The sequence below is a fragment of the Tyto alba genome, unplaced genomic scaffold, assembly GCF_018691265.1.
Source record: "Tyto alba isolate M040663 unplaced genomic scaffold, T.alba_DEE_v4.0 Super-Scaffold_3, whole genome shotgun sequence".
NCBI classification, from domain to species: Eukaryota; Metazoa; Chordata; class Aves; order Strigiformes; family Tytonidae; genus Tyto; species Tyto alba.
The window spans coordinates 11,835,465-11,848,262 of NW_024881304.1; the positions used below are offsets into that span (position 1 = coordinate 11,835,465).

At 47.9% G+C, this 12,798-nt stretch overlaps 1 protein-coding gene across 3 annotated transcripts in view; it reads left to right on the forward strand.

The window, feature by feature from the left end:
* Positions 1-6,101: 6,101 nt before the first annotated feature.
* SYNPR (synaptoporin) overlaps positions 6,102-12,798 on the forward strand; it is a 111,169-nt gene continuing 104,472 nt past the window's right edge. For 2 of the 3 annotated variants that reach the window (XM_042799367.1, XM_042799368.1), the window contains exons 1-2: positions 6,102-6,248; positions 6,337-6,402. In XM_042799367.1, the coding sequence (XP_042655301.1) occupies positions 6,231-6,248; positions 6,337-6,402 (84 nt within the window). In that variant the 5' untranslated portion in view covers positions 6,102-6,230. Of the gene's footprint in view, positions 6,249-6,336; positions 6,403-12,798 lie in introns of those variants that run through there. The other variant, XM_042799370.1, reaches the window with a different exon arrangement.

A 12,798-nucleotide genomic window follows, 5' to 3' on the forward strand; every position in this document is an offset into this window, starting at 1 on the left:
TCAGCTTCTGAAGGTGGAATATTTGGCAATACTGTGAAACTTTAGTTTATTGATCTTAACATATGGCCAGGGGGATTGATGTCCCTGCTTGACCCTATCCTCTGGACACAAGGAAAATTGGGAAATTATGTTCTTTGGGAAATTAGGTTTATTAAGAATTATTTATAAGCAAGGATGCAAATGTAGAATTCGAAAACAGAACAAGGGGTGAGGCTCATGAGTGCTGGAAAATGTGGTACAGGAGCTGGCTGGGACCTAAGGGGCAGAGACTGGTGTCTCCCATGGATCCCCAAATGTGGTTCCTAGTCACAGGGAAGGTAATTCTTGGTTATCCCAAGGTCTCATATATTGTTGCTTATCTATTACTAAATTTTAGAGTGAAGGCATCAAACAAATGAAGCCAAGCCATGAAATGACTGGCAACTGGCATTAGGACGGGAGAGTGAACTCCCCTGTGCCAGGAAAAGGTTAAAAGCTCCCTGGTGCAGAATACAGCCTCAGGGGAAAATATTGTAACCTAATCAAAATGACTGGTAGCTTTAAAAACAACAGAAAGATCCAAGAGATGGCACCAAGCTCTCCTTTTCTTGGGATAATGTATTGCGAAGAAATTTGATGGAGACCCCCGGAGGATGAAATGACCCTCAACAGTGTGGATCTTGAGAAGAGTGACAGGTAGAGTGTGAGACTGAGGCCTGGCTGGAGCTGGGAAATCTGGTGTGCTAAGCGCCATATGGTCTTCCTAGCGCGTGTGCGAGACCTCATTTCCACACCCAACTGCTCACAAAAAAATAGCACTGGTGCTATCACCAGTTGCCTTAAACTTGCTTCAAATTGGGTGACCCCGCCGTCTGGTCCTTGCTGCTGCAGCCTGGATGATCCATGGGTCATAGGCTTTGTGCTCTGCCACATGCAAACAGAAAGGTATTTTCAACTACTTACTTTTTTTAGGCGTATGCGCATGTATATCTGTATGTAAGTAGATCTGGCTTACATTTAATGTCCAGTCCAGCAGAACAAGAGATCGTTCCCAACCATTTCCCCATTAGTAGATGGAAGTAAGATTTAAACTAAAGCAAAGACATCCCAAGCAAAGACAAATCCCCACTGTCCTCGTTCAGTCCCTCGCTGGCACAGCTCTGCTGCAGCCCTGGGCAGGGGCAGCACTGCTATTGTCCCTGAAGTTAGTGTTCTCTTGCAATGACTGTTTCTCCAGCCCCACAGGGACAATTTGATCCTGAGCCACATGCTCAGGAGTGGTGCTGGCACAGCCGTGCTTGCATGGATCTGCTGCTTTCCAGTGCAGTGTGGTCTGCAATTCATGGGTGTGGAGCAAAGGTCTGAATTTAGTTGACTTGGTGCTTGGAAGACACAGTAGGCAATTATTTGCCAGAATACAGGTTCAGGCAGGTCAGAAGTCTAAAATGGATCTTTTGGTAAAGCCCTGGGAAGAAAACCTTTCCAAGCTAAGAGCGAGAAGTAGGCACAATTTGATGCTCTGCCTACTGATATATAACATCTAGCAGATGTAGTTCTTACACTTGCCATTAATCAGGGAAGCTTCCCACTCTCTGTATCCAAATGAAAAATCAGGGTACATGCTTCCTAGAAACAGGAAAGAAATCACTGTAGCTGGACAAGATGCTAATCCTGAAATGAGGACTTCAGCTTTTAAACTTGCTGTATCAGGATTTGTGCCAATTTAAATTTATTTTTCCAAACTGAAGAGGGAAGAGATAAGAGGATTTATCTCTTGGTGGATAAGAGAAGAGCAACTGACATCATCTGCCTGTGCCTGGGCAAAGCATTTGGCATTGTCCCGCACAATGTGGTTGTCTCTAAATTGGAGAGACATGGATTTGGCAGATGGAGCACTTAGTGGATAAGGAATTGGCCGGATGGTCGCACTCAGAGTTGTGGTTAACAGCTCGATGTCCAAGTGGAGACCAATCATGAGTGGTGTTCCTCAGGGGTTGGTGTTGGGACTGCCGCTGCTTGACGTCTTTGCTGGTGACATGGACAGTGGCACTGAGAGCACCCTCAGCAAGTTCACTGATGACCCCGAGCTGTGTGGTGTGGTGACACGCGGGAGGGCAGGGATGCCATCCCGAGGGACCTGGACAGGCCGGAGAGGGGGGCTTGTGGAAACCCTCATGAAGTTCAACAAGGCCAAGTGCAAGGTCTTGCACATGGATGGGGGCAATTCCAAGCACAAATCCAGGCTGGGTGAGGAGTGGATGGAGAGCAGCCCTGCAGAGAAGGACTGGGCGGTATTAGTGGATGGAAAACTGCCTGTGAGCCAGAAATGTGCACTCGCAGCCCAGAAAGCTGCCTGTGCCCTGGGCTGCATCAAGAGAACTGTGGCCAGCAGATTGAGGGAGGGGATTCTCCCCCTCTACTCCACTCTCACAAGACCCCCCCTGCAGTGCTGGGTCCAGCTCTGGGGCCCCCAACATCAGAAGGACATGGACCTGCTTGAACGGGGCCAGAGGAGCCCATAAGGATGATTGGGGGAGTTGGAGCAGCTCCCCTGGGGGGCCGGGCTGAGAGAGTTGGGGTTGTTCAGCCTGGAGAAGAGAAGGGTCCGGGGAGACCATGTGGTGGCCTCCCAGTACTGAAAGGGGGCTACAGGAAAGGTGGGAAGGAACTCTTTATCAGGGGGAGCAGGGATAGGATGAGAGGTAATGGTGTTAAACAGAAAGAGGGAAAATTTAGATTAGATATAAGGAAGAAATTCTTTCCTGTGAGTCACTGGCACAGGTTGCCCAGAGCAGCTGTGGCTGTCCCCTCCCTGGAAGGGTTCAAGGCCAGGTTGGACAGGGATTTGAGCAACCTGGGCTGGGGGAAGGTGTCCCTGACCGTGGCGGGGGGTTGGAACTGGATGATCTTTAAGGTCCCTTCCAACCCAAACCATTCTATGATATTCAGCACTGAAGCAATAGTGTCCTGTGGGGGACTCTGGCTGCCAACAGTGATGCAGGACTGGCATTGCTGCTTCTCCTATGGCACTGGTGGATCCTCTCCAAGGAAAGAAAAAGGTTGGGAGGCTCCTGTATTACACTCATGGTGTAAGGTCCTGTCCCCATGAAACACTTCTGGTCTTCCCAGACTATTTTTTCATTCATCATGGAGATTTGTAACTGCAACTCTCATGGCATTTTTTGATTAATGCATGTCAAGCACAGTCACTCAGGTGTGAGAACAGTGAATATAATTTAGTATCTTGGTGTATAGCCTCTTGCTGTATCTCCAGCAACTGCAGACCTATCTTCTCTGACAGTTTGAACCTAAGTTTCAAAGTGTTTTATTACATAGTATCAAAAAAGGTCCTTAATGTCATTTGCAGAGCAAGGTTTGTACTAGGAAGCTCAAGAACTGGGAAGGAGATGCTCTTCTGAGCTAACTGGGACCATGTATAAAGAAAGCATCTGTGAAAGCCAGAGAGACACCCTGCCGTATCAAAGTATGTACAAATGCTAATAGCCTTCTGGAAGACTTGATAATGGCTAGAAGAGGCACTGAACACTGACTATAAAACCAAGTTGCTGCTGTGGCTCTGCAAGGATTTCCAGTCAAAGGGGGGCTGAGGTGGGGATGGCCAAGCACTGAAGAGCACCAAGCCAAAACACAGCTGGGATGGCAGAAAGGGAATGGAAAACACAGCACGAGGGAGCTCCTGTAGCTGCCTGAAGCCCAGTGTGCTGAGCTAGAGAGCAGTGGGAAACCATCCCGGTCTTCAAGAGGGTTCAACCTACCAGTGGTGAAGGTCTTAAGAATACTTGCTCTTGTCAAAGACAGAAAAACAATTTTTGAAAACTGAAGTTTAAGTGCTGCTAAAAATCTCAGGGTTATAATAGGAGATAATTAATAAAGGGCGAGAGAATTAAGCTTGCATCTCTCCACGGCAGTCAATGGAGGTTGGGCATATGTTTTTTCCAGAATATACTACCAATAAAATTAAGGAAAAAAAGTTTCTCCACATCTCCCCAGCCTACTGCTTGGTTATGCCTTTACTAAATGTTTCAGTAATTTTTTAATCTCTTGGGAGATTTTTGAACTGCTTCAGTACATCCACAGCTGTAAGTCTCTCCATGAAAGAAACCTATTAAAGGAAACAGCACATGAAAGTCATGGTAAACTGCAAGTAATGAAACTTCCCACAGCCAAGAACTTTGGTTACTTGTTACATAGTTAGTTACAAACTAACTATGGCTGATACTGGAGCTGGAAACCTCTGCAGGAGGAAGCATGGTTACTGTGCTCTTCTTGGGGACTGAACTGATTTATTGTTCAGGTATGAGAGCTGAAGGCAGGGGGCTGGCAGTAGCCTGGCCCCGCAGCTCTGCACCAGGGGGAGAAGTGCTGGCTGAAAGTCAGCAGGCCTGCTTGTGCCTCCTGGAGATTTAGGGATGCTCTGTCCCTGTGAAGGGCCTCTGCCTTCCATGGCACCAGGTCACCAGAAGGTGGTTACTAGAGTTGCTGATAAGCATTTTATATTTCCTAGATGTTATTTAAATAAATTAAAAAAAAAAAAAAAAGCTTACTTGATAACATTTTGTAAGGCAAGGTTCTCTATTTTTCTTTCCTATTTTTTTTTTCCTAGGGCAGAAAAAAAGGAGGACACAAAATACGACCGTGTGTTGGGTTTTTTTCCTTGAAAAACTGAAATGCAATTGTAATTCTGACCTCAAAGCTGGTTTTGATAGGGTAAATAAAGATTATTTATAAAAAAAAGAAAAAACAGAACTGGACCCAGTCTCATTGCTACCATAGACTTCAGCTGGGTTTGTTGCAGATCTATGACTGACACAAAATCCTCTGGTGCAAATTCCAATTAAACCTTCAGAAATTCTTCCCCTCTTGCCCACATCTTGTTTACTCCAAGAATACATTTGGAATTTTATTTAAATAGAGCTTTAATCTGAGCAAAACTAATTGACTTATTAAACTTTTGCAGATGGCTGATTCCTTCTAGGGTATAAAACCTTCAGGTATGTTTTAGGCAGATATTGCTGTCTCTGACCTACTTAGGGCCTAAATCCTATTTGAGCACTGGTGTCCTTCTGGTGGCATAACTGGTTGTCAGGGTGGCAGTTAAATTGAATATGCAAATGTTTGCAGAATCAGGGCCTAAATCTAGTTGATGGATATGTGCTGTTAAATAGGGTGATGGGTTTGTGCCCTTAAAGCTTTCCTGAGCCTTTGCTGGGGCAGGAGTTGGCTCCATGGCAAAACCCTCATGGTGATGTTTTAATGCCACAAGGAGCTGGAAATTCTCTCCGCAAGCAAGGGCAGCACAAGCACGGACGGACAGAGCAATCTGCTGCTCCCACCAGGCTCTGCCATCCAGGATGCATTATAATTATTAAGGTTATGTTGGGAAACGAGGCCAGAACCACGGCAAGACAGAAAATGCTGTTCTGCTGTCAAGGAAATGCTACAAAAGCAGGAGGGAGCGAGCGCTTGCGAGCAGGCTAGCAGAGCTGCAGCCCGGCCGGAGCCAGCAGGCGAGTTCGCCCCGAGAGGGGGGAAAGAAGGACACGGTGCAACGTGGTGCCATCCCATCCCTGCTGCTTCCACAAAAATATTCATAGTTGCTTTGTAGGCGGTGGGGGAGGCGGGGGGTCTTTTGTTTGCTTTTTGTTTTCGTTTGGTTTTTTTTTGTCCTTGTTTGGTTGTTTTTTGTGTTTTTTTTTTTTTTTTTTTTTTTTTTTTTTTGTTTAGATTGGTTTTGTCGTTGGTTTTTGTGTTTTGTTTTTTTTTTTTTTGGGGGGGGAGGGGTTGGTTGTTTGATTTTTGTGGTTTTTTTTTGTTGTTGGTTGTTTTGTTTGTTTGTTTGTTTGTTTTATTTTGTTTTAATTTCCCTGACCTTTTCCTTTCCCTCCCTGCCCCAAAATAAAAAAAATATTTAAAAAACCAACCAAACAACCCCCCCCCAAACCAAAACAACAACAAAAATAATAAATAAATAAATTACTAAAACCAAGCCAAAACAAAGCGACATACTAATTTAAAGAGTGGCGGAGTGGCGGGCGAAGCAGCGCGGAGGCCGGAGCGGTGCCCGGGCGCGGGGCGGCTCCGCGGGGCGGTGCGGAGGGCGCGGGGCCCCGCCCGGCTGCTCCGCCCGGCGTGCGCGGGGGCAGCGCCGCGCATCCCCGGCTGGCGGGCGGCTCCGCACCGCTCCGCGCCGCTCCGCGCCGCTCCGCTCGGCTCCGCGGGGCTGCGGCGCCATGGAGGCGGTGGACCAGGTACGCGGAAGCCCGCGGGCGGGATACGGCGGCGGGGCGGGCAGAGCGCGGAGCGGGCGCGGTGCTGACTGCCTCTCTCTGCCCGCAGCTCGCCTCCGCGGGCACTTTCCGCGTAGTGAAGGAGCCGCTGGCCTTCCTCAGGGTGCTCGAGTGGGTGAGTCCCCGGGGGGGGGCGGGTGGGGGGGTGTCGCGCAGCGCTTCGGCCGCGGGTGGGCTGGCGGAAGGTGGGGGGGGGGGGGGATACACACACACAGGACTGTCTCCAAAGTGCGCGCAGGGCGCCGCGCCCCGCGGAACAGGTGGGAACCGGGCTGGGACAGCGGCGGGGGCTGGGGACAGGGGACACGGGGGCTGGGGGCGAGGGGCTGAGGCTGGGGACGCTCATGGCACAGCGGGGTGGGCTGGGGGGCTGGGTTTGTGTGTGACGGGGTGTGTATCCCCTCGTGCACGATGTAAACGATTTTTTTTTTCTTTTAAACGGGGGAAAAAAAAAAAAAAAAAAAAAGAAAAAACCAAAACAAAACAACCCCCCAAAATCCTCATTATGCATTTAGCAAACTTGTCTCTGGGCCGAGCAGGGAAGGAGGCAGATAATTGGTTTTAGGAGCAATGTCACTGTTTGTTGCTCTGATGCTCATTCGTAGTGAAGTCTGCAGGTCAAATGACATTCATCGCCGGTAGGTCTGCGGGAGGAGGGAGCCTCTCTGAACGGAAAGTTCAGAACATGTCATGGAGGATTAATCATGTTCCCCTAACGCCGGCTGGCTGGGGAATTATGTAAGCCGTGTGTTTTGGGAGGCGCATCCCCATGCGGGTGCGTTTATCCATGTGGCCGTGGGGTGTTTGCGAGGGGTTTTGGCGTGGCGGGGGCAGCTGCTCACCCCACACCCCGTCCCTGCCCGCCGTCAGCAGCTCTTCTCCGCTGGGCGCCTCGAAGCACCAGGTCCCGTGCAGGTGGGTGATGGGGACGAGGAGGCCCTGCAGCGGGGTGACCTGCACGTGGAGGATGGACGAGGTCCCTTATGTTCCTCACCCAGAGCTCCTGCAAACCCACCAGCTGCTGCTGCTCCTGCCTCGAGGAGGAGTTCAGGACGTTCAGGGGTTGAGCCCCAGACGTGGGTCTGGGGGTGCTTCAACGGCCCCGCAGCGCTTGCCGCAGAGCAGAAGAATGGGGAGCAAAGCTATTTTTGTGACAAATATCTGGTTGGGAGCGTGGTCTTTGGACTGTCTGCCCAGTGAAGCTATGTCTGGAGGCGGTTGGGAAGTGAACTCCTCCGGGAAGGGCTCCGGGCTGGGGGGTGCAGGCTCTGCCCTTCGAGGAAACTCATCCCCGCAGTGCGTTGGCGTCCTCGGGACAGCAACTGGGAACTCTTTCTCTCTTGGCAGTTTCCTAGGTCTGTAACTTCTTCCAACAGCCGAATATAAAAGCTGCCTTTGTCATGGTTGAAAGCCACATGTAGAACTCTTCTGGCTGCTCTATCTGCACATTGCCTGGTTGTATATATGTAAATGCACATGCGGCTGTATGTAAACAGAGCTCTTTGACACAGCTGAGGTGTACCCGTCCTTGGCAATAAGGGAATGTGGGAAGAGGGTGCAGGGTGTGTTAACATTTAAGATGGTCTGAGACATTACTTTTTCCCCCTTTTGACATGTATGTGTAAGTAGAATTGAGCACATTTAGCATATGGTGTTTCAGTGTGTGGAAGACTTTTTTGTTTTAATATACTTGAAAGGCTTTTTGGATGACCTAAATTCCAGCTCTGTTCACTTCATCTTGTTGCTTCCATCTTCCTTCTCCTGTCATCCTGCCTACCCCTTCTCTCTACCATCTCCAGTATCAACTAAGTGACCAGCTCCCCCTCAGACTCCTTTTATCAGCCTAATTATCATTTTAAACTTTAAAAAAAAGACTGAAAGCTCCATCCGATTCTGTGGCCACTTCCACATTCCCTGGCATCCTCACAGCCCTCGGTGCGCTTGATCAGAACAGTCAAATTATACCACTAATTGCTGGATTTACAGCTGTTTCATTTCAGGTGTTAAATGATGTGTGAGTGGGGTTTTTTATGCAAAAAGTGCTGGTGACAGTGGAATTTATTAAACCTGCTCTTGTTAACGCTGATGAGATTTTCAGAGCTTTGTAGTAATCACCTGTCAGAGGGTGTGACCCGTGTCATGTGAGTGGTGTGGCAGCTGAATCATAGCACTAAGCTTTACAGAGTTTTAGGATTTGGGAAAGCAACTGCAAGTAATTTTAATGTTTTCTTCTTTTGGCTTATTTGTCATCTAAAAGGGAGGTGTTAACTTCTGCTTTTGGAAAACTTGTGTTTTGGTTTTTTTTTTTTTTTTTTTTTTTTTTTAATACATATTTCCCAGAAAGCCAAGTTTTGGATTTCTAGTGTGAAAAGCAAGCAGGTAGGACACAGAGGTGGGGAAAACCCTTTCTGCAATCTAAGAAGGGGAAAACTGGCAGTTCTGCCCTGTTGTTTGTGTACTATAGCCCATATGCTACTCATGGCACCTCTTAACACCTCCCACTTGAGTCCTAGATTGCATCTGCAAAGAAATAAAGTTCATAGCCCAGCTGGTGATGCAGTGATTCTGGGCGTGGGGTGGCTCTTGTGCTTGGGGGGAGGTTTTGTGGTGTTGCAGCACAGATGGCAGAGGAATGGGGGCTCATCAGAAGGGCTGGTAGGGTGGGGATGGCGTAGACTGAAAATGTCCTCAGCTGGTCCAGGCAGTCTGGCCTTGAATTTGCACTCTCATCTTTTGGGCAGTTTGGGTAGGCCCATGGTGGCACAGGGGTGCAGCATGTTTTTATTAATAAACCTCTTGTAGAGTGGTGCAGCTGAAATTTGTCTATTAACGAGTGCAAGCATTTGCAAGTGAGGATACAACTGAGGTAGCTGTAAGTTTCTCAAGTGTGAAACTGTAACTGCTGCAGAATTAATCTATAGGTGTGCAAATTCCAGTTTATGCATAGTCTGGCTGAGACATGGGCTTCTGTCTCGTGGAGCAGGGACTTTATCTGACCTTCAGTTTTCTACTTTGACTATCACTTAACATCCAGAGAGAAGATGCTAAGATAAGACTGATTATTCTGAATACTCACAACACTGTAATATGTTTTCATTTGTATTTCCCGTGTACTTTGTAATCTTATTTTCAGCCAAGAAATTGCATTTAGAAGCCATTAAGAGACAACACTGGCTCAGGCCCAGGCAAGGTAAAGAGAAAGTAAAAAACAAAACAAAAAAAGCCCTCAAACTTGTAGCAATTAAGCAAGAGTTGTGGGTTTTTTTTAACTCTGTGTTGGTAGGTGTTGTGGTTTGGGCCTGGTTGGCAGCCAACCACAATGCAGCAGCTCTCTCTCCCTTCCCCTCCGGCAATGAGAAGGGACAGAGAGCCAGGCTTGGGGTTCGAGATAGGACTGGGATGGGGAAAAATTCCCCTTTATGATCATGCGCAAAAGGCAGACTCGTTAGGGGAAGAAAAAAAAGAACATACATTTATTACAGACACTAACAACACATAACAGAGTAGGACAGTGAGAAGCATTTCCACATCTTGAGAACACCTTCCCCCCACCCCTCCCTTCTTCCCGGGCTCAGCTCTGCTCCCGATATCTCTACCTCCTCCCTGAGCAGTGCAGGGGCAGGGAATGGGGGGTGCAGTCAGCGCTGCCACTTCCTTCATCTTCGGTGAGGGGAGTGTCCGGAACTTGTTCCTCCTGCTCCATCGTGGTCCCCCTCTCACAGGAGACAGTCCTCCACAAACTTTCTCCGACGTGAATTCCTCCCACGGGCCGCAGCGTTCCCCACACTGCTCCGTCATGGGTCACTAACTTCCTCCGACTGGATTCCCTCCCACGGCTGCAGCCCTTCCCGAGCTGCTCTGGCGTGGGACTCCCCCGCATGCTGCAATCCTCCCAGCGCTGAATTACAGCAGCGGGGCTGCCTTTTCCCATGAGACCCCGGCCTTCTTCGGGCACAGAACCTTGATCAGGCAAGCAGAAGCCACAGACCATAAATCAATGTCTGCTCCACCGTAGATCTCCATGGGTGGCGGGGGGGGGGGCGCCCTGCCGTCTCCCCACAGGATACAGGGGGGTCTCTGCTCCGGCACACCTCCCCCCTCCTTTCTTCCTCCATTCCTCCACTGACCTTGGTGTTCACGCAGCTGCAGCAACTCCTCCTCACAAGTCCCACTGCCCGTCACCACGTCCCTTCTTAAATACATTATGGCAGAGGTGCAGCTGATGGGCTCAATTTCCCAAACAGAAGTGGAGCTGGGGGAGCTTCGAGAAGCTTCTCGCAGGGGGCCGCCCCGATAGCCCCCTCCCCTGCCACCAAAAAACTCCACCACTCACTCAACCCAGGACAGTAGGATTGTGTACTTGGAGTATGTGGATCACAAATTGGGCTTGGAAAACTGCACACAGCTGTATGAGATGGGCCCTGGGTGTTTTTAGCTTTGAGTCAACTCTTCCTTCATGGCAAGGACTGGGGTCAGGGAAAAGCTGTTTCAAAGCTGTGTTTGTTCTTCCTCCTCTTTATTTCCCTGGCTGTTACTCCACAGATCTTTTCATGAGAAGAGGGTGTCCTTCTGAAGTTTACTCCTCACAATAATCTGCTGTGGCACTACAAGCAGTTGCAATGTCACAAACACTATTACAACTTCACTTGAGAAATGACTCTCCTATATGTGCACCTGACAATAATGAGTATGGAAAGATGAAAGAGAAGAAATATGTTCATTCATCTCCCTGGATTAATTTCAGTCCTGTGAATTTCTGGATGTGTTTAGACTGCTTTTATTGGGGTCTGCACAAAGTGAGCAAGACAAGCAGGTTTGTCAGTTGTGGTCTATTTGTTCTGCAGTTGTTGCCTCTCTGGAGCCCTACAAAAGCAAGTTCAGTGAAAAGCAGGCTCTGTGTACATTGCAGTGTGATGTGTGTCTGAACCGCCTCATATATAATCAGGTGGTTACCTGCAAAAATATTTGTGTAGAAATGGAAACTTCGTATGTCGAGGCTGAGGTGTGTAATTACTTTTGCTGCTTCCTTGCAGTGATTTGACTCAAACAACTTTCCTCTTGCAGACCCAAATCAACCTGACGTTTGTCCAGTTTCCTTGTAAAATAACAGGTGCTGTCCTTAATGCCTTTTACCCTTGATAAATAGCAGAGATGAAGAAACCACCGTTTTGCCAGTTGGGAGGTGTGGCAGTTGCCTGGCTGATTATCTGCAGGTTGTTTTTTTTAAAATACTGTGCAGCAAGCTCCCTGCTCCACCAGCTTGCAGCCCTGTCTAGGCTGGTATGGGCACAGCAGAAGGGGTATTTTGGGCACAAAGACTGTATAAGTAGCTCTTTCTAAGCCAGTGCTGTTTGTATCAGGGCAGATGTGAGTCATTTATGTTTGCAGGACAGATCTGGAGGACACTGGGGCTTTTCTTGATAGGACAACTTGTAAATGGGCGTTAAGATGTTCAACGACCCCAAATGTGTCTGATGTTTTAATTCTTGCCTTTGTGCAGAGAAAATACATTCCAGGCCTTGCATGACTGCAGATCATCACTGCTTGTGAGCATTTTCACGGGACATGCCAGAGATTTCCCAAGCAGTGCAGGCTATTCCGACAACAGTTCTCCATTCATCTCAGGTGGAAATTGGACAAAGGAATTGAAAGGCAGTTTGAAAAATACCTGTGTGTTACATGGACCAAGCTAACCTTGTTTTGCTTCCTTGCCTTCATAATGTGATTATTTGACTGGTGAGCTAGGAAAAAGGCCAGGCTGTTGCTAGCCTGGCAAGAGTCAAGCTTGCTTTGATTGTATAGATTCTGAATGTGTTAGCACCCCTTGCCTTGCACACAGATGTGTATTTGGAAGGGGAAGGGAATCTGAATCTTGAAAGACTGATGATAAGTCTTGTCTTTTGTCCTAACTCTGATTGCTCATCTGGCCACGGAGCGCTTTTGTTGGATTATATTTGCATGCATATGAATGGACATAAGTAGCTGCATGCTTTGAAGTGTGTCCTAGAAAAGCCTAGATATCTGGAGATGCTGAAAATAAATGAAAAAAAAAAAGAAAAAAACTAAGAAGGTAATGCTTTCATGAGGCATGTGTGATTAGTGATTCGCTCTGTATAGTGTATTATGGGCCTGAGATATTTTGTAGTTGCTTGAGACTTCATTATGTTTGGTTGTGTGTGTTTGGTTTTTGCTGAATCAGAAGGCTGCTACTCTGGCCTGGGCAGAGGCTTTAGGTGATGGAGCAGGGTAACCTTGCTGAAGTTTAATGCTCCTCATGGATGCAGGATTGGAAGAGTTGAGTGTTTGATCTTCTTTACCCTCATATTGAAAGAAAAGACTTAATAAAAGGAATATTTGTTTATGCTTGCTGATGTTGCTTATGCAATGCCAGGTTCAGATGCTGCATTTAGTGCTGAGTCCATCCATCTTGTATAAGATGTGTAAGATCCACAAACACATGTAAAAAATGTATTGGCAATTTTTTTTATGTCTGCCTTGAGGTGTAGGTACC